This window comes from Pongo pygmaeus, chromosome 1, assembly GCF_028885625.2.
Source record: "Pongo pygmaeus isolate AG05252 chromosome 1, NHGRI_mPonPyg2-v2.0_pri, whole genome shotgun sequence".
NCBI classification, from domain to species: Eukaryota; Metazoa; Chordata; class Mammalia; order Primates; family Hominidae; genus Pongo; species Pongo pygmaeus.
Window position 1 is genome coordinate 168,156,869 of NC_072373.2, and position 27,647 is coordinate 168,184,515.

The 27,647-nt window shown below is 44.6% G+C and overlaps 2 protein-coding genes across 10 annotated transcripts in view; one reads left to right on the plus strand and one right to left on the minus strand.

Annotated features, from left to right (window-relative positions):
• Positions 1-868: 868 nt before the first annotated feature.
• The window catches only part of PATJ (PATJ crumbs cell polarity complex component), a 424,767-nt gene continuing 397,988 nt past the window's right edge, over positions 869-27,647 (minus strand). For 7 of the 9 annotated variants that reach the window (XM_054484672.2, XM_054484700.2, XM_054484656.2 and 4 more), the window contains 3 exons: positions 15,620-15,726; positions 10,575-10,698; positions 869-3,451 (listed from right to left, as the gene is read on the minus strand). In XM_054484672.2, coding sequence (XP_054340647.1) covers positions 3,305-3,451; positions 10,575-10,698; positions 15,620-15,726 — 378 coding nt within the window. In that variant the 3' untranslated portion in view covers positions 869-3,304. Of the gene's footprint in view, positions 3,452-10,574; positions 10,699-15,615; positions 15,727-27,647 lie in introns of those variants that run through there. The other 2 variants (XM_054484719.2, XM_054484729.1) reach the window with 2 other exon arrangements.
• LOC129034906 (uncharacterized) lies at positions 10,252-27,129 on the plus strand. Its single transcript, XM_054484743.1, has 2 exons — positions 10,252-10,337; positions 26,033-27,129. The coding sequence occupies exon 2, from the start codon at positions 26,217-26,219 to the stop codon at positions 26,919-26,921; it is 705 nt and encodes a 234-aa protein (XP_054340718.1). The 5' UTR covers positions 10,252-10,337; positions 26,033-26,216; the 3' UTR covers positions 26,922-27,129.

Genomic DNA, 27,647 nt, shown 5'->3' on the forward strand with positions numbered 1-27,647 from the left:
GAGATTCACATTCAGGGAGGCCAGCCAAGTTGGCTAGAACATGTAGTGTCTGGAAAGGAGGGAGCTGTAGATTGAGAGAGCTATGGAGATCGCCTCTTTGTCAAATACTCACCTGCACATGCATGAAAGGGCCAGGAAAGAAACATTAGAGGTTGGCTGGGCATGGTGGCATGGATCCTGAGCCACCGCGCCCGTCCTAATTTTTGTATTTTTAGTAGAGACAGGGTTTTGCCATGTAGGCCAGGCTGGTCTTGAACTCCTGACCTAGGTGATCCATCTGCCTCGGCCTCCTAACGTGTTGGGATTACAGGCGTGAGCCACCATGGATTCCAGATTTTAACAGGACACCAAAAAACCTCGTGAAAAGTTGGACTTTTTTTTTTCTATTAGGGAAGAACATGTTGAAGAAAAAGCACAATTAGATCCAGAAAGTACACTTTTTCATATATAATAAAACTCCATTTGCTCTGTAGCAACTACATTTATTTAGAATCTTTGGAAATATACATACAAACATTCAGCAGTTTTATTCCTGGCTTACTTCCCTGTCGTGCTAATTCCAATTAGTGATATCATTACTGTACTGAAATGGCCCAAATGATGAGGCCAAATATAAGAGCACTACTTCTTTCACAGATTTCCATCTTCATAGCCTCTCAGCTTGTCAGTAAGTTCTGAGGCAAAAATATCTTTTTGGAAAGGCAATTACTTATTAGTCATGTGAGCAGAGACAGAACCGATTATAATAAGTACTAGTTCTATCAATTTAGTGCAGTAAGAAGTATAAAGCATCATAATTCCCTCATCAATATACTTTTACTAGCATGACCTGAAAGGATAATGTATAAAGAAACACAACAACAATGTATTATTTCAAAATGTGTATTTAATGGCCATTCCATCAAAATAAAGCAGAATCCCATTTCAAAACTATTGTATGTATATATATTTTTAAGGTGCATTTTCAAGTTTTATTTGGGTTTCATTTCTTCTTGGCTTGCCTGAGGTGTTCTTGCAGGTACAATTAACACAAAATGTTCTGAGGGTGGTAGCTTTTCATGCACTGAAGAATGAGATCCTAACAACATTGCACATCTTGGATACATTAGAAATTTTAAAAGCCATGTGTAATTTCAGAAAACTTAATACCGTCATGAAAGACATTTTCAACACAAAATTTAGGCACTCTATACTTTGGAATAGCCATAAAATATTCCAACAAGAGTTAATGCACTTTGTGATTACATCTACTCAAAGATAATTCTCAATTAAAATCTATACTTATTAAATAACATTTTAAATGAGAGCCCATTAAATTTTGATAATTACTGTGAAATATTTGCAGCATTGTGTTGTAGTTAAATAATGCTGAACTACTTCTATTACTGACTCTAGTACTCATCCTTCATGGTTTTTTTCTTTTTCGAGACAGAGTCTTGCTCTGTCACCCAGGCTGGAGTGCAGTGGCACGAACTTGGCTCACTGCAACCTCCGCCTCCCAGGTTCAAGCAATTCTCCTGCTTCAACCTCCTAAGTAGCTGGGATTACAGGCGCCCACCATTGCACCTGGCTAATTTTTGTATTTTTAGTAGAGACAGGGTTTCACCATGTTGGCCAGGCTGGTCTCGAACTCCTGACCTCGTGATTCGCCTGCCTTGGCCTCCCAAAGTGCTGGGATTACAGGCGTGAGCCACTGCACCCGGCCATGGTACTTTTAAAAACAGAGGACTCTATAGCATCCACCAGTAAGCATCTCTCCCTTTTTCTTGCTAATATATGAATAAGATTGCCAATAATCAACTTAAAGGTATTCTTGTATTTTCTGCTGTAGTTGATTTCTTAGCATGCAAAACTTCAGCAAATGGGAGTCTCCTTGGAGATCAGGAAACATCAGCCATGCATTTTCATCACAGATTCCTAGGCTCAATTCATTTGCTCACTTTGCAGCTAAGTATGTTGCTCCATTAGGTTCCTGCAGCCCGTGCTGCTGGACTGACTGCTATGGAGGTAAAGGGAAAGATAAATATGTCACCCACTTTGCACAAGGCCAAGGCCACCTAGACCTTGTCTGACTTGAGACAAAACTTGCTGATCTCTGCAGTGTGGTTCTGGGGCTTCTACCTCCTTTTCCTAAGACCGAGGGGTGGGAATGATGCCTGCCTACTGAAATGCCATTAATTCCAGGTGATCTTCCTGGACTTGAATGTAATTTAGCACTGTTAGAATTCAGAACATGTATGCTAGTTGTTCCTGTTGAGAATAAGGTTCATTTGCTCAGTGGTATGCATTTATATGGCACAGAAAACAATTAGTCTTTCAGAATTTTTAGAAGATTACAGTCTGTAAATTGACTCATCAAAATCACCAATGACTAGCATATAAAGATCTATCCAGAGAAATGAATTTGAGACTTATTTGACTATAAGTCATACAGAAGAGAGCACAGTAATTTCCCATAGGAGAATCTGGTATTTCATCTTGGGGATCACCGGTAAATTAATTACACTGCTAATGTTTTCTTGCTTACTTGAAGAGACAATTAGCATAAGTAAATCATGAGTGAGATGACAAGTTGCTTAACATTTGTTTCTGTCCATTGGATGAGATCTGAGGTTGCTGTTAAGCCTCAGTGTGAGTAGGGGATAGGGAGAGAAGAGTATAAGGAAAGAGAAGTTAACTCCAGTTTTGGTAAATAAATCAGAACCAGTTGGTTAAAATCAGAATACTGGGCTGGGCGCAGTGGCTCACGCCTGGAATCCCAGAACTTAGGGAGGTCAAGGCAGGCAGATCACCTGAAGTCAGAAGTTCAAGACCAGCCTGGCCCACGTGGGGAAACTCCATCTCTACTAAAAATACAAAAATAAGCCCGGCGTGGTGATGCATGCCTGTAATCCCAGCTACTTGGGAGGCTGAGGCAGGAGAATCGCTCCAACCTGGGAGGCCAAGGTTGCAGTGAGCCAAGATTGCGCCATTGCACTCCAGCCTGGGTGACAGAGTGAGACTCCGTCTCAAAAAAAAAAAAAAAAGAAATCAGAACACTGAAATTAAATGCAAAACAGGTAGACTCATTTAAGTTTTAGAAATCAACCCCATCAACAGGTGACAGGAACTGGGAAACATTAGGAGATGATTGTTGATTTGGGAAATTCACATGAAACCTCAAGCCATTTCTCCTGAGCAGAGAGGACAAGAAATAAGAATGAAGGTGCATTTTAGTTGAGGGTGCTTTTCATACCCACTCAGAACTTCATCTGCCTGTGGATATTCTAAACAACAACATCTATCTTGTGATCAGGCCCGAGGCTCATGACAGCACAGTTAAGGTTACAGTCCCTCTCTGGTGTTTTAGAATGGCGACTGCTTGCTCATGAGTAACACCTTCCAGGGTCTCGCCATTAACAGCTAAAATCTGATCCCCTCGTTTTAATCGGCCGTCATCTGCAGCTGCTCCCTACAAACAAGAAACATTCCAGTTTAATCCAGGGTAAAACACAGTTTATATTAAATTAATATTAAAACCTCTAACGTCTGTCTGGTGTGCATCTTAAAAGAGTAACTTTAAAAACTACCAATTAAAGTTTTTTCCAGGTAATGTTTTAAATTAGGAAAAATGTAAGATACGCTGTTTGAATAATAATGGTTGAATAATAACTATAATTATGGATAATCTAACATACTAGTAGAAATGTACTGATACACTGCTTTTAATACAAGTAGAACCTTATTTCACTATTTAGTATTAAATGGAATTGGATGTCATATCATGTCTTATTCATGAAAATGTAACATACAAAAAAAGGCAGATAGAATTGAATCTGGTGTTAGTCTTACTGCAAATACCACCATCATGCAGAGTTCCCATTGTATTATTAAGCTATCAGCACTGTGATCTGTCAAAAATAAGTGTAGTCTTTAAATGGGTGAATTGTATGGTAAGTGAATTATATCTCAATAAAGCTGTGATCTATATATAAATATATACAAGTGTAGCATCTCTAAAATTTTGTAATATCATATTCAAAACCTTCCACTTTATCTTTGATCATCTAAGTAGGTTTCTAAATGACTACTTTTATTATATACTCAGTCATGCATAGTTCCTCAAAACGGCACAAAGCCAGTGAAACTTCAGGGTTTTTTCACTCTAAAGCTGCATATCTAAAAATGCCACGATATTACTAGAAACATTTTGGACTGGTAAGGGAAGAAAAGACCTTAAAAAATGATTTACAGGAGGTTTCACCATCTGTAGGGGTAACTGTTTAAGTCCCTTGAAAAGTCAGTGCCAGAAGAATCCTCTAAATGAGGTCAAACTTCAGTGGGCAACCAAAGCCCACAGGCACTTGGCCCTTGACCAACTCAATCAGAAGCCGAGCTAGGAGGCACCAACGCTCCTGAGATCTGTGTCCATGTGCAGGTTGGAGGTCCTGAGGTGCTGGGGAATCAGACAGGTTTTCTAAACCGTGACAATGGTGGAATTTCTAAATGAATGTGCAATAAAGAATATTCAAAACCTGCTGGGCACAGTGGCTCATGCCTGTAATCCCAGCACTTTCAGAATCTCAGGTGAGAGGATTGCTTGAGCTCAGGAGTTTGAGACCAGCCTGGGCAACATGGTGAAACTGTCTCTACAAAAAATTAGCCGGGCGCAGTGGCTTATACCTGTGGTCCCAGCTCCTCGGGAGGCTGAGGCAGGAGGATCACTTGAACCTGCAGAGGTTGGAGTGAGCTGAAATAGTGCCACTGCACTACAGACTGGATGACAGAGTGAGCTCTGTCTCAAAAAAAAAAAAAAAAAGTATTCGAAATCAGGTCTATACTGTGGGCAAAATATCAAAATTAAATATTAATAACTTGCAACTGGCCAGACATGGTGGCTCATGCCTGTAATCCCAGCACTTTGGGTGGTCAAGGCAGGAGGATCACCTGAAATCAGGAGTTCAAGACCAGACTGGCCAACATGGTGAAATCCTGTCTCTACTAAAAATACAAAAATTAGTTGGGTGTGATGGCGATGGCGCATGCCTGTAATCCCAGCTACCTGGGAGGCTGAGGCTGGAGAATCACTTGAACCTGGGAGGCGGAGGTTGCAGTGAGCTGAGATCGTCCCATTGCACTCAGCCTGGGCAAAAGGAGCAAACTGTCTCAAGAATAAATAAATAAACCCCAAAACTTGCAACTTCACTCAAATCTTTTAAGAAAGTAATGTGTCAACTGTACTAAAGACAAAATTAAACAAATAATTTTACTGGATAAAATCAGAATTACTAGGCAAAGTTGATTTTATTAAATTTTACATGCTAAGATTTAAGGGCTTCAGTACATCTCAGATATCTGTGTAAATTAATTTTTTAAAAACTATGTTAAGCTCTTTATCTTTTTTAGTAATGCAAAGAAAGAATTTTTTAATTTTTTTGAGAAGGATTTTCACTCTTGTCGCCCAGGCTGGAGTACAATGGTGTGATCTCGGTTCACTGCAAACTCTACCTCCCAGGTTCAAGCGATTCTCCTGCCTCAGCCTCCCGAGTAGTTGGGATTACAGGCATCTGCCACCAGGCCCAGCTAATTTTTGTATTTTTGGTAAAAACAGAGTTTCACTATGTTGGCCAGGCTGGCCTTGAACTCTTTTTTTTTTTTTTTTTTTTGAGACAGAGTCTCTCTCTGTCACCCAGGCTGGAGTGCAGTGGCACAATCTCGGTTCACTGCAAGCTCTGCCTCCCTGGTTGACGCCATTCTCCTGCCTCAGCCTCCCAAGTAGCTGGGACTACAGGCGCCCGCCACCACACCCAGCTAATTTTTTGTATTTTTAGTAGAGACGGAGTTTTTCACCGTGTTAGCCAGGATGGTCTCGATCTCCTGACCTCGTGATCCGCCTGCCTCAGCCTTCCAAAGTGCTGGGATTACAGGTGTGAGCCACCGCACCCGGCCTGGTCTCGAACTCTTGACCTCAGGTGATCCACCCGCCTCAGCCTCCCAAAGTGCTGGGATTACAGGCATGAGTCCGTGCCCAGCCAGGATGATTTTTTAACTTTCTATGATTTGGACTCTTTCCAGTGTTGCAGTGCTTGGTTGATGAGCACTTACTGATATGTATCTGCTCTCCTACTTTACCAGTGTGGCATTTGTGGACTACAGGGAAAAAGGTAAAAAGGAAATAAATGCATGGCTTGAAAACCTCTACCTACTTCGTAATTGTGGCTCTTTACTCACTTGCTATTTGTCCCAAGTTGGTCACTTAGTCTTCTCAGATGCCGTAAAATGGGCATCTACTTATCTACCTCGTGGCCTGTTCTAAGGATTAAATGTATGACATATGGCATTTACTCAACATGGTGGCAATATAATAAAATAAAACACTAGTGACAACCAAGTTCATGGTTCAGATTTCACAGGCTCTGAAAAACTGCTCCTGAAATTTTTAGAGCTGCTGAAGTCTTTAGGTCAATCTCTTATTGGCTTAGGGTAACATTCAGCTGCTGAAGGGACTAAGACCTAAGGCTAAGGCTGGCTTAGTTTTTTTTTTTTTTGGAGACGGAGTCTCACTCTGTTGCCCAGGCTGGACTGCAATGGCACAATCTCGGCTCACTGCAACCTCCACCTTCCGGGTTCAAGCCTTTCTCCCGCCTCAGCTTCCCAAGTAGCTGGGAATGCAGGCGCCTGCCACCATGCCCGGCTAATTTTTGTATATTTTGTAGAGATGGGGTTTTGCCATGTTGGCCAGGCTGGTCTTTAACTCCTGACCCCAGGTGATCCACCTGCCTTGGCTTCCCACAGTGCTGGGATTACAGGCATGAGCCATCATGCCCCTCCTGGCTTGGATTTTGAAGTTTTCAACCAGATATCTGAAAGAAAACGGAAGGACTTGACGGCCTATTAGTCATATTGACTAAGTCTCTCAACTTCTACACACCCAAAGTGCGAGTGATCATTTGCAGGCACTTTGGGTGTGTAGGAGTTACGAGGGGCTGAATTAAATAATTTCTGGAGGGGTTGAATTAAATAATTTCTTAGTTGAGCAAGATAACTCTTTTTTTGAGATGGAGTCTCGCTCTGTCATCCAGGCTGGAGTGCAATGGTGTAATCTCGGCTCACTGCAACCTCCACCTCTCAGGTTCAAGTGATTCTCCCACCTCAGCCCCCGAGTAGCTGGGATTACAGGCACCTGCCACTATGCCCGGCTAATTTTTGTGTTGTTGGTAGAGACTGGGTTTCACCATGTTGGCCAGGATGGTCTTGAACTCTTGACCTCACGTGATCTGCCTGCCTCCACCTCCCAAAGTGCTGGGATTACAGGCATGAGCCACTGTGCCCAGGCACAAAGATTTTTTTAAAAGTCACCAAAGTAAATCTGATAATAAACCCTTTGGGACTATTTAAATAATAATAATAACTATTATTTACATTGGAGTTTTTTTTTTTTTTTTTTTTTTTTTGAGACTGAGTCTCACTCTGTTGCGCAGGCTGGAATGCAGTGGTGTGATCTCGGCTCACTGCAACCCCCACCTCCCAGGTTCAAGTGATTCTCGTGCCTCAGCCTCCCGAGTAGCTGGGATTACTGGTGCCTGTCACTACGAATGGCTAATTTTTGTATTTTTAGTAGAGACAGCATTTCACCATGTTGGCCAGGCTGGTCCTGAACTCCTGACCTCAAGTGATCTGCCTGCCTCGGCCTCCCAAAGTGCTAGGGATTATAGGCGTGAGCCACCATGCTTGGCCTACATTGGAGTCTAAAAAAAATTTTTTTTCTTTTTGGAGATGGGGATCTCATTTTGTTGTTCAGGCTGATCTTGAACTCCTGGGCTCAAGTTATTCTCCTGCCTCAGCCTCTCAAAGTGCTGGGATTACAGGTGTGAGCCACCATGTCCTGCCCTATTGGAATATTATTTTATTTTTTGAGACACAGTCTCGCTCCGTTGCCCAGGCTGGAGTGCAGTGGTGCGATCTCGGCTCACTGCAAGCTCCACCTCCAGGGTTCACGCCATTCTCCTGCCTCAGCCTCAGCCTCCCGAGTAGCTGGGACTACAGGTGCCCACCACCACACCTGGCTAATTTTTTTATATTTTTAGTAGAGACGGGATTTCACTGTGTTAGCCAGGATTGTCTTGATCTCCTGACCTCATGATCTGCACGCCTCGGCCTCCCAAAGTGCTGGGATTACAGGCATGAGCCACCGCACCTGACCTGGAATATTCTTTTAGTAAGACTGACTGCGTTAAGTGGGCCACTGGATAGGGCTTAGAAATTTGTCTTTTCATTTTTTTGTTTGTTTGTTTACAGTGCGTTATAGTTATTCCCTTCGAGTATCTTTATGTGGACATGCAACATTTGGATGTTACACATACACAATTTTTGTCTTTTCATTTTTTTAAATTCAGAGCTTTTTGTTTTTAGGTGTGCCATTCTGTAAGTAATGAAATACACGAAGGATATTCAATATCTATTCCTTATAATGTTTCCACTTCCGTGGCAGCTTCCTAAAGGAGCTGTTTCAATGGGACCTTCGAGAGGGCATCCTGTGTGAGCCACAGTCCATTCTTTATTCCCCCTACTCTCGTCCCACTGTTTGGATGCTGGTGGGTTCTTTCAAAAATTCACCAGCAGTGCACAGCCATTTTACTCTTAGCTGTATGTTCTGGTGCCCTGTCAGGGTGTCTGGCTCCCAGCTGTATGATCTGGTGCCCTGTCAAAAGGTGTCTGGGTCCCAGCCCACCAGTCTATTGAAAGTGTAGACAGCTGGGGCAGTCTGTTGAGCTCTGGGTCCAGGTCAAAAGGCCTTAGAAGCTGACCCATGTTCTGTCTGTATCCAGTTATCATGAAGTAAACGGGTGATTGCAGCTTTGTGGAGGCCAGCAGAACGTGTTAAAACATGGGGGCTAATTCTGCAGCCTTCCCACTGTCCTTATCTACATAGCTGGCTATTTCAAAAGCAAAGTATAATAATGCCCTCCAAAGAATAATTATCCCAACAACTTATGGTGTTAAATGTGTCATAGGAGAAGGATGGTCAGTTTATGGTTTATCTACCTTGGGGATAAGCATTCTGCTACCCAGAATGTTTCTGTGCTGCCTTTCCTCTGCTCTTTTGCCTATCACCAGTTTAACAGGTTGTTTGGGAATAACATGCCTCATTAGGCACTCTAGCAAGGTGCGGGAAGCGGGTAAATGTGCAGCTGCTCAATGTGGTCCAAAAGCAAATGCCAAGTGACTAAAGGGCTTTATGGCAGTTCACTGGGCCCAATTAACAGGTGATAAGACCTAAGATCTGCACAGGTAAAAGCAAGCTTGTATTTAATGTATAGTTTAGCTTTCTGGAAAGAGACAAATTCCTTCTTATTTCTCCTTTCAAAGACCTTTCTCTCTCTCTCTCTCTTTTTTTTTTTTTTTTTTTGAGATGGAGTCTCACTGTTGCCTAGGCTGCAGTGTAGTGGCGTCATCTGGGATCATGGCAACCTCTGCCTCCCAGATTTAAAGGATTTTCATGTCTCAGCCTCCCAAGTAGCTGGGATCACAGGCGTGTGCCACCATGCCTGGCTAATTTTTGTGTTTTTTTAGTAGAGATGGGTTTTGCCATGTTGACTAGGTTGGTCTTGAACTCAGGTGATCCACCCACCTCAGGCTCCCAAAGTGTTGGGATTACAGACGTGAGCCACTATGCCCAGCCTCAAAGACCTTTACTTCTTTAGGAAAACAAAGCAGTTCAACAAGATCTGTTCATAAACAAATGACTATGATAAAACCAAAGAAGAAAAAAAAATTGTAATATCAATTTGAAATACTTCTCAGAGATCTTCAAAATTTATTAAAAAATTAAATTCCAATTAAAAAAATCACAGTGACGTTAAAAATAATTACTCAGGCTGGGCACAGTGGCATATACCTATAATCCCAGCACTTTGGATGGCCGAGTCAGGTGGATAGCCTGAGCTCAGTAGTTTGAGACCAGCTTGGGCAACATGGTGAAACCCCGTCTCTACCAAAAATACAAAAATTAGCCAGGCGTGGTGGCATGCGCCTGTAGTCCTAGCTACTAAGGCAGGAGAATTGCTTGAACCCGGGGAGGCAGAGGTTGCAGTGAGCTGAGATCACGCCATTGCACTCCAGCCTGGGCGACAAGAGCGAAACTCCGTCTCAAAAAACAAAATAAAATAAAGAATGCACTGATTCGAGGCTTGCACAGCACAAACCTTTCTGCCTCAGCCCCCCGGTGCCTGTTATTTTCAAGAAGAAAGCCAAATCTTTTTTTTATTCTAGCTCAGAACAATACTTCCAAGGACACCTTCTAAAGAGTGGCACTACTCCTTATGCGGTGTTGCTGAAAGAAGACACTCTCAAAATCTGTGAGCATCTGCTTCTGTCATAGAATCCAAAGAAAACTGCACTTCTTGTGACTCCGCCATTGTAAAAGAACTCTTCTCTCACTATTCCTGTGTGAGAATTTCCTATAAGATTCAAATGAAATGAGCATACATGCACACATCCAGGTTTAACCCAAAGTAAAGCAAAGCAAGGCACTTAAAAAAAATCTCACCTAGGTTTAATTTTTTTTAAAAAGTACATTAAAAAAGAAAATATACCTTTGCAAATATAGTCTTGACATAAATTGGCAGGTCTCCATGGGGACTTCCATAACCCCCTACAATACTAAACCCCAATCCTTCAGAGCCTTTCTCCAAAGTAATAATCTTAGGTGGAGGTGTTCTGAAAACACAATGCATGCTGTTTAATTCGAGAATAGATATTGAGAGGGAATTTCATTTTATTGGAAGAATACAGATTTGAGAGAGACTTTCATACTGCAAAACTATGAAGTTTGGTTTATCAGATCAAACTCTCAGAAAGCAATCTAGAAAGTTATTTTAAAACTTCTCATGTCATGCTAATTAATCACCAATATTCTTGATGTTTTAGAGGTTTCTCTTTCATAAAACTCACTGATTTCTAATTAAAGATAAAGTCATGATGCTGAAATTGTCAAAGCACTCTTCTATATGCTTAGTTTTTAACTCTTTTTTTTTTTCTTTTTTTGAGACGGAGCTGGGACTACGGGTGCACACCATACCTGGCTAATTTTTGTATTTTTAGTAGAGATGGGGTTTCACCATGTTGGCCAGGCTGGTCTTGAACTCCTGACCTCAAGTGATCTGCCTGCCTCGACCTCCCACAGTGCTGGGATTACAGGCACGAGCCACTGCACCCAGCCAATTTTTAACTTTTAAACTTACTGCTGACAGCTGAAGGAAGCTGTCGTCACATCCTTGAAGCATGTGCATGGAGACAGAGGTAGCGTGTCTCCTAGTGTGGTGGGAGACTGTCAGTCTTCACATGAACTCTTATCCATAACAGGTAACAGCAGCCCGCAGCTCAGGAAACTGCTGCTCCTTTTCTTTTACCGTTTTTTTTTCTTTTGAGACAGTCTTGCTCTGTCACCCAGGCTGGAGTGCAGTGGTACAATCTTGGCTCACTGCAACCTCCACCTCCCGGATTCAAGCGATTCTCCTGCCTTAGCCTCCTAGTAGCTGGGATTACACACGTGTACTACCACGCCCAGCTAAGTTTTGTATTTTTAGTAGAGATGAGGTTTTGCCATGTTGGCCAGGCTGGTCTCGAACTCCTGACCTCAGGTGATCCACCTGATGCCTCCCAAAGTGCTGGGATTCCAGGTGTGAGCTGCCGCACCCAGACTGCTGCTCCTTTTCTGCCTGCATGCCCTGGCCACCTCCACCTAAGGCAGGAGCTCATTCTCCAAACTCACTTCCAATGTGAGGCTCTCCTGCCTCCCTTGGGAGGATGGGTCCCACAACCTTTTCTGTGCTTCCCCTGCATTGAGTCCAAATTTCCATTTTGGCACTGACTGTATCATATTGTAATTACTTAGCCATCCATTTCCTCTACCAGACTATGACCTCTTTGTCTTAGTCATATGAGACTTCCCAGCACCATGTGTGGTGCTTGTCAGAAACTCAGGATCATGACTGTGTAGATGAGAACTGAAATCCAGGAAAGAAGAGAGAAACCAAGGTGAAGCAAAATGGAGAAAGAAAATCTGTTTCAAATGTAAAATTTAGCTTTTCAAAGCTTTGTCCAGTGTGGAAGTCTTCTCTCTCAGAAACAACATGGCTAAAAATTAAATTACCTATGTGGGCTCCCAGTAATTTAATCTTAATCTAAACCTAGGTGATGCCAATTTCTTATTCTCAAATGCTATTGCTCAAAAGGCAGAAACTCAGACCCTGTCTTATTTATGATAGGTAGTTCATATTTGTGTACTGGCAGCATCCTTTGTTTTGTGGCAACATGCATGTCTGAGAGGCAAAGTCATCTCATATAAACTCAGCCATTCATGTACTTAGAGAAATTTGCAAAATGGGAACACAAGCATGTGTTGTTCTATTTAACTAGAATATTCTTCCCTCTCTCCCTCCTCAATTTTGCTGGGTTTATTTATTTTTCTGAGACGGAGTCTCGCTCTGTCGCCCAGGCTCACTGCAAGCTCCGCCTCCCGGGTTCACGCCATTCTCCTGCCTCAGCCTCCCGAGTAGCTGGGACTACAGGCGCCCGCCACCACTTCTGGCTAATTTTTTGTATTTTTAGTAGAGACAGGGTTTTTCACCATGTTAGCCAGGATGGTCTCGATCTCCTGACCTCATGATCTGCCCGCCTCAGCCTCCCAAAGTGCTGGGATTACAGGCGTGAGCCACCGCGCCCGGCCAATTTTGCTGGGCTTATTAAAGGATTTTCAGCTGGTTCACATTGTTACCAGTTGTTTGTTGATGTACTTACTGTTTGTTTACAGCAGACATCCATAATTATTGCTGACGATCTGTGCTACATAAATTTTGTTAACTGATTTTTTGTTGTTGTTGTTTTTTGTTTATTGAGACAGAGTTCCGCTCTTGTTGCTCAGGCTGGAGTGCAATGGTGTGATCTCGGCTCACCGCAACCTCTGCCTCCCGGGTTCAAGTGATTCTCCTGCCTCAGCCTCCCGAGTAGCTGGGATTACAGGCATGTGCCACCATGCCCGGCTAATTTTGTATTTTTAGTAGAGATGGGGTTTCTCCATGTTCGTCAGGCTGGTCTTGAACTCCTGACCTTAGGAGATCTGCCCACCTCGGCCTCCCAAAGTGCTGGGATTACAGGCGTGAGCCACCACGCCCGGCCTTGTTAACTGTTTTTAACTGTTTTGTTTGTCTTTACGTTTTTTTAGAAACACAGGGTCTGACCATGTTGCCCAGGCCTTGGCCTCTCAAAGTGCTGGGATTACAGGAGTGAGCCACCACACTTAACTATTTTGAATGCCATCTGCTTATTCCAATTCTTTTTTTTTTTTTTCTTGAGACAGGGTCTTGTTCTGTCTCCTAGGCTGGAGTACAGCAGCACAATCGCAGCCCATTGCAGCCTCAAACTCCTGGGTTCAAGTGATCCTCCCGCCTCAGCCTCCCAAGTAGCTGGGATTACAAGCATGCGCCACTATGCCTGGCTCCAGTTCTCTTAAAACTGACTCCAGTTCTCTTAAGCTTAAGCATCAGCTTCTCCAACTACACTCCTTAACTGAGCTATGCCCCATATCCATGGTTTCACAGGACCCTCTCTCAATGAATTTAGCTCTCCTACAGTTATCTTTTATAACTATGGATTTATGGGTCTGTTTTTCCACTTCTCTGGCAGCTCTTTGGGGACTGGGACAATATCTTTACTTACATTTCTAAGTTTGAGTCCTCAGGACCTAGCACTTGTATCTAAGTGTCTGGCCTTAGAATGGTGCTCAATAAATATCTGTTGAGATACTGATGAATTGTCCCCTATAGCTGAATGATTACGACTCATGAATAAGGCTCTACTTTTCCCCACTTTGTGGCCTTACAAGCACTCAGTAACAGCTCACTGGCTGGATAAAAATTCGATTCATGTTTCTTCTTTCAAACACAGCCCCCATTTCCAAAGATACTGGAATGGGAATCTAGATGCCCAAAGCCATTGCTTTAGAGCTACCTCCTGCGGCCACCAAATCATTAAAGACCCTTATAATTGTGCCTATTTATACTCAGGGGCGTGTTTTCAGGGGAAGAGGGAGGAGTGTGGCTCTTCTCCTCAACTGGCAACATCAGATGGAATTTGGCTCCATGGATCTCACAATATCATAACATTTTCAACCAATTAGTTTAAATTTACTTTCATATAGAAGACTAGTAAAAAAAAAAAAAAAATCCCAGTGTTAGCAGTGGTGGGATTATGAGTGATTTTTAAATTCCTTTAAGCCTGTGGTTCCCAGCCTGCCAGAGGCCATGGAATTATAGCAAAGGAATTAAGATTACAAGGGGATCTCTGTATTTCCATAGCCACATCAAAGGATGCTAAAGGTACACTGTACTTCCTATAAAGGTTCTGATTTTTTTTTTTAAAGGAAAAGGCCACCGTAATTTGAAAAATGTTATATTTCTATGTGTTGTCATATTTTCATGGCGTGCATGTATTACTTTTATAATGAGAAAAAGGTAGAATGAGCTTAATTTAATATTCTTTCCTCAAGAAAAATAAACTCAAAGATGTCATTTAGGTGGGGAACTACCAGGAAAAAGTTGGGACGGGCTATGACCATGAGATCCTTCAAATGAACCATCCAGATCTGTCAACAAACATTTATTGAGCACCTACTAGTGACCAGGCACTGCTGGTACCTGAGAGGAATAGCTTTAGGCAGCATTTCTCAAAGTGTAGATCCTTTGCCCATCTGTAGCAGAATCACTCTGGGAAACTTGTTAACATCAGGTTTCTGGAATCCACCATAGACCACCTAGTCAGAATTTTGGGATGTGGCCTGGGGAATTAGCATCTTTAAACATGCTCCCTAGATTACTCCTCTTTTTTTTTTTTTTTTTTTTTTTTTGAGATGGCGTTTCCCTCTTGTTGCCCAGGCTGGAGTGTAGTGGTGCAATCTTGGCTCACTGCAACCTCCACCTCCCAGGTTCAAGCAATTCTCCTGCCTCAGCCTCCCGAGTAGCTGGGATTACAGATGCCCGCTACTACGCCTGGCTAATTTTTTGTATTTTTAATAGAGACAGGGTTTCATCATGTTGGCCAGGCTGGTCTCGAACTCCTGACCTCAGGAGATCCACCCGCCTCGGCCTCCCAAAATGCAGGGATTACAGGCGTAAGCCACTGCGCCCGGCTCTTAGATTACTCTTACGCATATTCTAGTTTGAGAAACCCTGCTTTAATGAACGACTTTAACTGCGATGACTGGTTTTAATGAAACATGTCAGCAAGTATAACAAGATTTCATCTCAGAACAAGATTTTAGTCCAGAAGTTCAGGAAACATGGTTCCTTGCACAATAAAGCAGCATGCACCTGGGCTATACATCCGTGGTTTCTTAGGGAAGCAGGCATAGGCACTGTGTCAAAGTGACCAGGTGCAGCATGTGCGCAGGCCCTGCAACAATGGTCTTTCAAGAATTCATATGGTGGAATTAAGCCTTGTGAGAAATAAGGATTCCCTAGAATTTAGAAAAAGTCACAGGCGCTTTGGCCTCCTCTCCTTTAGAGTGCACTTGAGTATCTGGAAAAGTTCTTCCAAGCTTTGCCCACATGCATAATAGGCCCTCTGCATCTGAAATACTCACTCTGTGTCTTCTGGATGGTATTCAGCAGTGGGCGAACCAAGGTGGTAGCCTGTAGACATGTTTTCAAGCTGAGCTGCTATGGCGCTTATATTGGTATCTGCTACAACCTGGGGAAAAAGTGAAAACAAGGTATTTCATTACAAGGAAGGGGAGAATTAGAGAAACCATGCTATATCCAAGGGTCAGTTCTCAATCCTAATCTTATTCAATTTATCTAGACCATTTGACACAATGGACTATTTTCTCTTTCAAACTTTTTTTTTTTTTAAGACAGGGTCTCACTCTGTTGCTCAGGTTGGAGTGCAGTGACATGATTTGGGCTCTCTGTAGCCTTGACCTCCCAGGCTCAAGCAATCCTCCTACCTCAGCCTCCCATGTAGCTGGGACCATAGGCATGCACCACCAGGCCCGGCTAATTTTTTTTTTTTTTTTTGAGACAGAGTTTCACTCTTGTCACCTAGGCTGGAGTGCAATGGTGCAATCTCAGCACACTGCAAACTCTGCCTCCTGGGTTCAAGTGATTCTCCTGCCTGAGCCTCCTGAGTAACTGGGATTACAGGCACCCACCACCATGCTTGGCTTTTTTTTTTTTTTTTTTTTGAGTCGGAGTCTCGCTCTGTCACCAGGCTGGAGTGCAGTGGCACGATCTCGGCTCACTACAACCTCTGCCTCCTGGGTTCAAGTGATTCTCCTGCCTCAGCCTCCCGAGTAACTGGGACTATAAATGAGTGCCACTATGCCCAGCTAATTTTTGTATTTTCAGTAGAGATGGGGTTTCACCATGTTGACCAGGATGGTCTCCATCTCTTGACCTCGTGATCCACCTGCCTTGGCCTCCCAAAGTGCTCGGATTACAGGCGTGAGCCACTGTGCCCGGCCTAATTTTTATATTTTTAGTAGAGGCAGGGTTTCACCATGTTGGCCAGGCTGGTCTCGAACTCCTGACCTCAGGTGATCCACCCACCTTGGCCTTCCAAAGTGCTGGGATTACAGGCGTGAGCCACCACGCCCAGCCCTGGCTAATTTTTTTGTATTTGTAGAGAGGGAGTTTTTGCCATGTTGCTCAGGCTGGTCTCCCACATCTGAGCTCAAGTGATCCGCCCGCCTCGATATCCCAAAGTGTTGGGATTATAGGCATGTGCTCCTGTGCCTGGCCTTAAACTATTTTCTTCATTTCTTCGTTTGGCTTCCATGACACCACAATTCACTAGTTTATTTTCCACCACTTCTGGACATTCCTTCTATCATTCAAACCTCTAACTGAGGGCCACAGGGCTTAGTCCTTGAGCTCCTTATCTTTTCCATTAAACATATTATCCCATCCCATTGTCTCCCATTCCATCCCATCCCATATCCCATCCCATCCATCTCATGAATGTAAACACCATCTAAGTGATGATAATCCCTGAATCTATACCTCTAGCTCCAATGCTTACCTAACACCAGATCCATCTATCCAGTGGGTGACTGGATATATGGATCCAGTTGTTACTGGGTCCATAGACATCTGTGGGACGTCTCCAGGAATCTCAAAGCTAACATGTCTAAAATGGAGGCTTTGCTCCCTGCAACCTTTGCTCCTGGAGCCTTCTTCATCTTGGGCAACTGCAGCTTGATTTTTCCAGTTTCAAGGATGGTGTCATCCTTGGCTTATCTCTGTCTCTCACAACTCACATTCCATCCTCATGAAATTCTATTGGTTTTTCTTTTTTTAAAATTTATTTATTTATTTTTATTTATATTTTTGAGATGGAGTTTGGTTCTTGTTGCCCAGGCTGGAGCGCAATGGTGTGATCTCGGCTCACCGCAACCTCCGCCTCCCGGGTTCAAGCGAGTCTCCTGCCTCAGCCTCCTGAGTAGCTGGGATTACAGGTACCCGCCACCACGCCCGGCTAATTTTTTTGTATTTTAGTAGAGATGGGGTTTCTCCATGTTGGTTAGACTGGCCTCGAACTTCTGACCTGAGGTGATCTGCCTGCCTCGGCCTCCCAGAGTGCAGGGATTACAGGCGTGAGCCACCGCGGCCAGTAAAATTCTATTCGTTTTTCTGTGAAATTATTTCTTGCCTTCTCACTGGTGTTCTCGCTTCAGCCCCTCCATCCATAGCGGCTAGGATGTTTCTGTTACAATGGAGCAGATTATTCCAATCTTTTGCTTAAAACTGTCCAAAGGAAACCCGACTCTCTTGGACCACCACTGAAGTCCTTCCTATAACCTCTAGGGTCATCTGCAGTGATGTGCCCTGTGACATCTCTGCCTCTCCCCTAATATTTTCCTTGGCATTCTCTCTGCCCCATTGTGCCGGCCTCCTCAGTTTCTCTCACATGCCAGATGCATCCCCACCTCAGGACTTTAACCGCTGTGCCTTCTGCCTGGCACGTTCTGTATTTGGCATCTGTGTGGTTGGCTTCGTCACTACTCTGAGGCCTTTGAGCCACCTTCCCTGGCCACTCTAACTAACCTTTCCACACCAACATCCCAGCTCCATGTTTCATGTTCCCCTTCCCTGCTTCCTGGTTCCTTCTAAATATTTATTTCTTCCATTTATTTATTTGTTTATTTATTTTTGAGACAGAGTCTCACTATGTCGCCCAGGCTGGAGTGCAGTGGCACGATCTCGGCTCACTGCAGCCTCTGCCTCCCGGGTTCAAGCAATTCTCGTGCCTTAGCGTCCCAAGTAGCTAGGATTACAGGCACATGCCATCACGCCTGGCTAATTTTTTTGTATTTTTGGCAGAGACGGGTTTTACCATGTTGTCCAGGCTGGTCTCAAACTCCTGACCTCAAGTCATCTGCCCGCCTTGGCCTCCCAAAGTGCTGAGATTACAGGCATGAGCCACTGCACCTGGCTTTTCTTTATTTTTTGAGACAGGGTCACCCAGGCTGGAGTGCAGTGGTATGATCTCAGCTCACTGCAGCACTGACCTCCTGGGCTCAAGAGATCCTCCCACCTCATCCTCCAAGTAGCTGGGACTACCGACATGCACCACCATGCCCAGCTAACTTTTTATTTTTTGTAGCGACAGTGTCTCACTGTGTTGCTCAGGCTGGTCTTAAACTCCTGGGCTCAAGTAATCCTCCCACATTGGCTCCAAAAGTAAGGAGGATTACAGGCGTGAGCCACCCTACCTGGCCTGTTTCCTTCTTACCACCATCACTATCTAATGAACTGCATACATCTTACCTTGTTTATCTTATTTATTGTCTATCACTTCATATTAGAATGTAAGGGCAGGAAGTTTGTCTGCTTTGTTCACTCCTGTATTCCCCATCACATAGAAGAGTGCCTAGCACATAGCAGGTGCTCAGTAAATAACTGGTGAATGAAAGAATGGATGAATATCTCTGACTCTCTGAGATTTGCCTCTTAGATAGTCCTAAACAAAGGTATAGTAGAATAGGCTGTGCACGGTGGCTCGCACCTGTAATCCCAGCACTTTTGGAAGCCGAGGTGGGCGGATCACTTGAGCTCAGGAGTTCAAGACCAGCCTGGGTAACATGGCAAAACTCTGTCTCTACTAAAAATACAAAAGAAATTAGCCGGTGTGGTGGCATATGCCTGGAGTCCCAGCTACTTGGGAGGCAGAGGTTGCAATGAGCAGAGATCGTATCACTGCACTCCAGAGTAAAACTCTGTCTCAAAAATAAAATAAAATAAAGTAAAATAAAAATAACTAAAGAAACCCACAAACACACACAAAAACAAAGGTATAGTAGAATAATGGCACTTTGTATTCTGCTAATAATATATATATTTTTTTGCAAATAACTTTCTAAAGCATTTAGAAGAAATATAGTATAGCTCTGGGAGTCCATAACAGGACTCAGGATGGAGTTCCAGAGTTCAGTTTCAGCCACTTATCAATGCCGTATGTGAGTTTCAGCTTCCTCATCTATTAAAAGGGAATCATAAAAGTCGGTTTTGCCTCCTTATCCTGGAGTTGTCTTCCACCTCAACTAGTTACCAGAGATACTTTCTCAAGAGCTCCTTGGTTACCTCTGCTTCTAGGTTATAATTCTCACTGCACAAATACAGAGGGAACTTTGCCAGCAATGCAAAGCTCGACTTGATTGCAATTTCAGAAAAGGCCAACAGAGGGCACAGCTGCCTAAACTGCTAAATTAAGCTTCATCTGTTAAGTAGAGCAGAAAAAGAAAGAAAATAGGCCTGCCCTAGAACACATTTTGGGTGAAGCATCCTATTCTGGGGAAAACACTGCTATGTCCAAGTTACAGAATCTTCTGGAAATACCACTGTATGAAGAATGAGAACACATTTTGGGTGAAGCATCCTATTCTGGGGAAAACATTGCTATGTCCAAGTTATAGAATCTTCTGGAAATACCACTGTATGAAGAATGACGGAATGAATTGGGAAATATTTAGGATGAAAGATTAAAGAAGGAAATGATAGATTTCTCCCTGCCCCAAAAAGTCTCTCCTCTTAGCACCAGCTTTCTGCTCTCTTCCACAGCAAGTGTACTGGAAGGTTAACTTGTCTATGAACTCTTTTATCCTCCCTACTCTTGGAGTCCACCATCTTTATAAACCTACCCCACTCCAGCTTCCATCCCCATCTCCCACCCAAACTTCCATGACCCACACTCTTCTGGCTTTCCTTCTGCGGGGGCCTGTTTCTCCATCTCTTTGCTCTTCTTCCATTCATCTCTCATCGTGCAGTCCTGGGCCCATTATCCACCTGCACACTCAGGCTCAAGTGACAGCATGTACATTCCCACAGCTTTACATCCCAACGTGCTCACAATCCCAGCTTAGGCCAGCGTGGTGGCTCATGCCTGTAATCCCAGCACTTTGGGAGGCAGAGCGGGCTGGATCACCTGAGGTAAAGAGTTCAAGACCAGCCTGGCCAACATGGTGAAACCTGGTCTCTACTAAATATACAAAAATTAGCTGGGCGTGGTGGTGGGCACCTGTAATCTCAGCTACTTGGGAGGCTGAGGCAAGAGAATCACTTGAACCCAGGAGGCAGAGGTTGCAGTGAGCCGAGATCAAGCCATGGCACTTCAGCCTGGGTGACAGAGTGAGACTCTGTCTCAAAAAAAAAAAAAAAAAAAAAAAAAAAAAAAATCCCAGCTTAGTCTGTGATATCCAATTGCCAAGTTGACATCTGCATTTTAATATCTCAAAGATGTATCAAAATTAACACAATATCCAAACTTTTGATCTAACAGTTCATCTCCTTCAATTCACTTTTCTTCTAGTTTTCCTCATTTTAGTAAATGGCACCTCCAGATGCCAAGTTAGAAATATACTAGGTAAAATAGTGAAAATACTGGTGTGCTGGCTGGTGCCTGTCTAACTGGAAAGGATGCTAGGATGCCAGCCATATAGCTGATTGCTCTCTGAATATCTGATCCCTCCACTCCTGCTTGCTGTAGGTAATCCATCAAGTCCCCTGGACTCTACCTCCAAAATCCTTCTCAAAACTGTTTACTTTCCATCTACAGGTGACCATCCTAATTCAGTTCATCATCAAGTGCCTGTTAGCTGGAATCCCCATTCACCTTTGTCTCACCTCATTCCCACACAGTAGCCAGTTACCTTTTCAAATATAAAACGGGTATCGGCACTCCCCTGCTTAAAACCTTGTAGTGTTTTCCCTTTGGACTTGGAATAAAATTCAGATTCTCTAATTATGCATATAAAGTTTCCTCCATAGCCTACTCCTCTAATCCCGTCTCTCTCTCCACCCCACATTCCACAGTTCCCTCTGCAGGCGGGGAATTCCCCCCATCCCCCAAACCAGTGTGCCTGGCATCAGCTTAAATGTCACTTCCCTTCTACAAGCCTGCTTTGACCATCCGTGTTTAATTTCTCCTGTTTTCCTCTCCAGAGCACTCTCCAAGTATTTCTCACAAATTACGGTGATTAGTATCTATGTGCATGTTGACTGTATTTCCCACCCAATCACAGGATCCATGAGGATCAGGACTGCTTCTCCTCAGCACAATGCGAATGTGTCTAGCACATAAAAATTGCTTAATAATTGTGGAGTGAATGAACAAATCTAAAACTGTCATAAGGAATAGGGATTATGGGACTCAATTTTCTGAATTTCCACAGAGCAGGGTGAGACTGATGGAGGTTGCAAGGAGATAGGTGTTGGGTTCTTAAAGGAGAAAAGAAAAAGTAACAAGGCAGTTATGGAATGGAATGGCACAGTTTGCTAGGACATGAGCACCTCAGTGGAGCAAGCATTCAGATAGAGGCTTGAAATTAATCAATTCAGGATGTAATGGAGGGGAGTCCTATGCTTTGTGGGAAGTTACACGGGTACTGTTGTCAGCTGACCATGAAACAGACTGTCCATATGGGGCTGAGGAAGAAAGTCACTAAAATAGTGTTTTTTTTAAGGTATCGTCAAATGCCAAGATGTGACGGCAGCCTGCTCCTTCCTTTACTCGCTCATTTATTCAACATAATGCAGCATCACCATGGCTGAATATAAAATGAGCACTTACTTTATGCTCATTTTATTTTATTTTTATTTATTTGTTTATTTAATTATTTAGTTTTGAGACAGAGTCTTGCTCTGTTGCCCAGGCTGCAGTGCAATGGCACAATCTCGGCTCACTGCAACCTCTGCCTCCCAGGTTCAAGCAATTCTCTTGCCTCAGCCTCCCAAGTAGCTGGTATTACAGGTGTGTGTCACCATGCCCAGCTAATTTTTTGTATTTTTAGTAGAGATGGGGTTTCACCATGTTGGCCAGCCTGTTCTCAAACTCCTGACCTCAGGTGATCCACCCGCCTTGGCCTCCCAAAGTGCTGGCCTCCCAAAATACAGGCGTGAGTCACCGTATTTGTTTATTTTTGAGACAGAGTCTCACTCTGTTGCCCAGGCTGGAGTGCAGTGGCACAATCTCACCTCACTGTAACCTCCACCTCCCAGGTTCAAGCAATTCTTGTGCCTCAGCCTCCCAAGTAGCTGGAATTACAGGGGCATGCCACCATGCCTGGCTAATTTTTGTATTTTTAGTACAGATGGGGTTTTACCATGTTGCCCAGGCTGGTCTTGAACTCCTGGCCTCAAGTGATCTGGCCATCTTGGCCTCCCAAAGTGCTGGGATTACAGGCATGAGCCAATGAGCCTGGCTATGCTCATTTTACATTCAGCCGTGGTGGTGCTGCATTATGTATTTCTTTAAGCATCCTTCTGAGTCCCTACAGAGGTAGGTGCTGCTATTATTTCCATATTACAGATGAGGAACCTGAAGCAGGGAGGTTAAGTCACACAGGTGGTAAGGGGTAAAGCCAGGATTTAAATCCAAATCTAGAATCTTGTACTCCTAACTGTCTGTGGTGTGAGGCAAATCACCTCGTGTGAGGCAACAGAGTTTATAGGCTATTTTTGGAGCATGGGAAGGGGAGGAGCAGAGGGACAGTGGGACAAGAAGATGCAAATAGAGAAGACCATCATGATGGCATGTGCTTGGCACCAGTGGGTACTTCACTCTCCAGGGTACTGCAAGGAGACAGCCTGAGGTGTGGGAGGCAGAACACACCCACCACCCCACCCCCACTTCCTAGAAACCTTCCTACCTTTCTAGGAAGAAAGCTGTCTACCTTTTATTTTTAGAGATGGGGTCTTGCTCTCTCACCCAGGGTGGAGTGCAGTGGTGCAATCATAGCTCACTGCAGCCTTGAACTCCTGGACTCAAGTGATCCTCCCACTTCAGCCTTCTCAGTAGCTGGGAATACAGGCGTGAACCACAGAGACCAGCTCATTGCCTTTTAGAAAGAGATTATCCTTTCAAGAGTCCAAGAAATCCACCATACAAATGGTAAAACCAAAGTCATAGTTTTATTTGGGTAAAAATCAATTTGTTTTTTTTGAGATGGTGTCTCGCTCTGTTGCCCAGGCTGGAGTGCAGTGACATGACCTCGGCTCACTGCAACCTCTGCCTCGCAGGTTCAAGTGATTCTTGTGCCTCAGCCTCCCCAGTAGCTAGGATTACAGGCGCGTGCCACCACTCCCAGCTAATTTTTGTATTTTTAGTAGAGACGGGGTTTCACCATGTTGGCCAGGCTGGTCTCAAACTCCTGACCTCAAGTAATCCGCCTGCCTCGGCCTCCCAAAGTGCTGGGATTACCGGCGTGAGCCACTGCGCTCGGCCAAAAATCAATTTTTAAAAAGTCTAGCTGCAAAGTATAGAAACACTTCTGTAGCATCGTCTTATGGAAAAACTCACATCCCTCTAAAACCTGAAGTCATTTTGCTCACTCCTTCACCCCAAAACGAAAAAAACTGATAATACTGAATCTTAGAGACCCGCCCAGGACACTTGGGGTTGTCCAGGCTTCTGCCTGTTTTGTAGAAGTGGAATCCAAGGGGCTGAATAAGAAACGTGAAGGACTTTCACTGACAGCTTGGTCTTTTGCAGGAAGACAAGGCGAGCACAAATATGTCACCTTAAGAATGACTTTAGGCTGGGCAAGGTGGCTCATGCCTGTAATCCTAACACTTTGGGAGGCCCAGGCAGGCAGATCACATGAGCCCAGGAGTTCGAGACCACCCTGAGCAACATGGTGAGACCCTGACTCTACAAAAAATAAAAAAATTAGCTGGGCGTGGTGGTGCATGACTGTAGCCCCAGCTATTTGGGAGGCTGAAGTGGGATGATCACCCGAGCCTGGGAGGTTGAGGCTACAGCGCACCATGAATGTGCCACTGGCTTCCAGCTGGGCAACAGAGTGAGACCCTGTCTCAAAAAAAACAACAACAAAAAAAGAATGACTTTAGACTTTAGGGAAACTCTAAGAAATCCCCATCAAGCCCTTGTCTTAAGAGGTGATTGGCAAGTAACTTGATAGGCAGCAGAGTTAAACCTTCCTGGGGCTTTGACTTGTGAAAGGGGATAATCTGATCTCCAAAGGGTGTGTTCAGCTTTGAGTTCATATAAGTTCAACTTTGAGATATGGTCTGTGAGCTGGTTCAGCCCCACCACTGAAGAGCTCTTCCACCATCAACATCAGGGACTGACTGAACAACACGGAGGTAAGGCTGGGAGATGTTTGTGTGCTTTGGGGAAGGCGAAGAGTCTAATGAGAAGTTTGCTCTTTCTTTTTTTGAGATGGAGTCTCGCTGTGTCACCCAGGCTGGAGTGCAGTGGCGCAATCTCGGCTCACTGCAACCTCTGCCTCCCGGATTCAAGCAATTCTCTGCCTCAGCCACCCAAGTAGCTGGGACTACAGGCGCCCGCCACCACACCCGGCTAATTTTTGTATTTTTAGTAGAGACAGGGTTTCACCATCTTGGCCAGGCTGGTCTTGAACTCCTGACCTCAGGTGATCCGCCTGCCTCGGCCTCCCAAAGTACTCGGATTACAGGTGTGAGCCTCCGTTCCCGGCCAGTTTGCTCTTTTTTAAAAGTAAATCTTACACTCCTCGGTGTAAACTTCTGCGAACGGTTCTGAGAATAGAGATGGGGGCAGAGGAAACCCAGGGGGAGCAAAAGTTCCCTGCCCTCCAGAGAGCTTGCAGCCAATGTCATCGAGTGTGGGAGGCAGATATGAACACATGCAGGTCAGAGGGGAGAGGGGAGAGGGGAAGGAAAGGGATTCCTTCTGGGGAAGGCACAGGAACTTTGAGGTCCTTAACTGGACGATAGGCATTAAAGTCTCTGTAACTTGAATGTGCTTCAGAGCTGTAGTGTTTGGAGTCCTTTCACCTGGGTGGGACCAGCTCCAATCCTAAGATCTGCAGCTGTGGTCTTGCATTTTGCATTACTCAGATCAGCAAACTTTGCTCACATGTCCCGCAAGACCCAGAGGCCTGGAAATGTGGCTGGTGCCCTGGCCCTCCAACACGGGGGAGGTGGGTTAAATTTATGCCTGCAGGTCCTTTAAACTTATGCTCCTTCTTGGCTGGGTGCAGTGGCTCACACCTGTAATCCCAGCACTTTGGGAGGCTGAGGCGGGTGGATCACCTGAGGTCAGGAGTTTGTGATGAGCCTGGCCAACGTGGTGAAACCCATCTCTACTAAAAATACAAAAATTAGCTGGGCGTGGTGGCACACACCTGTAATCCCAGCTATTAGGGAGGCTGAGGCAAGAGAATCGCTTGAACCCAGGAGGTGGAGGTTGCAGTGAATTGAGATTGCGCCACTGCATTCCAACCTGGGTGACAGAGTGAGACTCTGTCTAAAACAAACAAACAAACAGAAAACTTATGCTCCTTCTTGTTAGGCACAGTGCTGCTGTAGACATCTTGAGTGGTTGTTTAAGGGCAGGTAACTAGATCTGGAATTGCTGTTGATGGGTATTGCATCACCATTAAAGTTAGTAGAACTTCCTAAGTCGCCAAATGGTTGTGTTTACTTAAAGTCTCACTAGGCATTTAATGAACTACTTGGTTTCTCCTCATCCTCCCCAACTCTTATTATCAAATATTTAGTAATTGCTGACCTGAGGTGGAGGAGACCCCTGGTCTGAAGGAAGAGAAGGAACTCTCCCAACCCAAAGAGGGGGAGGCCACAGACCTGAAGAAAGAGGTGGAGAAAATCTCCTCATCCGAGGAAGAGGAGACAGTGAAACTGAAGGAAGAGGTGGAGAAAATCCCCCCACCTGAGGAGGAGACTATGGACCTGAAGGAAGAGAAGGAAGAGATCCCCCCACCTGAGGTGAGGGAGGCCACTGGCCTGAAGAAAAAGCGGGAAGAAATCCTCCCTCCAGAGGACGGGGAGGCCGCAGCCTTGTCCTCTGTGCCTAAGGAACAGTTAGAGACGTTTGCATCTGTGGAAGAACCGACAAGCCTGCTTCTCTCTCAATCTGCGTTCCCCCTACAAACTGCTATCCCCCCTCATTCTGTGTTCCCCCCTTCAGAGGCATTTCCCCCTCAGGCCTCTGTCCCCCGTCACTCTGTGTTCCCCCCTCCGGAGGCATTTCCCTCTCAGGCCTCTGTCCCCCTTCACTCTGTGTTCCCCCCTCCGGAGGCATTTCCACCTCAGGCTGCTGTCCCCCCTCACTCTGTGTTCCCCCCTCCAGAGGCATTTCCCCCTCAGGCCTCTGTCCCCCCCTACTCTGTGTTCCCCCCTCCAGAGGCATTTCCCCCTCAGGCCTCTGTCCCCCCTCACTCTGTGTTCCCCCCTCCAGAGGCATTTCCCCCTCAGGCTGCTGTGCCCCCTCACTCCGTGTTCCCCCCTCCAGAGGCATTTCCCCCTCAGGCTGCTGTCCCCCCTCATTCTATGTTCCCCCCTCCAACGGCACTCACTCATTCCATGTTTCCTTCTGCCCATGGGTTTCCCCCTCACTGTTTCTCCAACAGGGTTCTCCCTCTGATGTGAATTTCCTTAATTTGTGCCACCTTCCCCACTGTTTTCCTTTAAGAAGATATTTATTCTCATGTACTCTCTTGTGCTTTGCCTCCATGTTGCATTTAATAACTTAGGGTAAAAGGAACATTAAACTTAAGTAGAACTATATGTTCTACAGTGAAATATTGTGTATTTATTAAGCTTTCTAAATGAGTAATAAAGTAGAGGTCTTTACTGCATGGACCTAGGTTGAGTATCTTTCTTTAAAAACAGGTTTAGGTATTATGTTTTGGAGAATTGAGAAGTCAAAATAATTTCCAGATAAGTAAGATATTACAATGCATAAAAGCTTGAGCTCCTTGCTTAGAACTTTCCTAAAGGTTCCTGCAAAAGAACAAGATTAGCCCTTAGACTTATTAGGACCCAAGCCTTTCAGTACCAAATCTGAAATTTAGCACTGGCTGGGTGTGGTGGCTCATGCCTATAATCCTAGCACTTTGGGAGGCTGAGGTTGGAGGATCGCTTGAGCCTGGCAGATCAAGGCTGCTCTGAGCCATGATTTTGCCACTGTACTCCAGCCTGGGGGACAGAGTGAGACCCCGTCTCAAAAAAACAACACACCACACACACACGCAAAACATAAAAATCCTCAGCACTTACAGCTGGACCCTCAACCTACGGTGCACACATGTTGAAAACAAACAGGAAGGCTGTAAAGTTAAGGTGATCCCTGAGAAAGCTGGCATCTTAAGATGG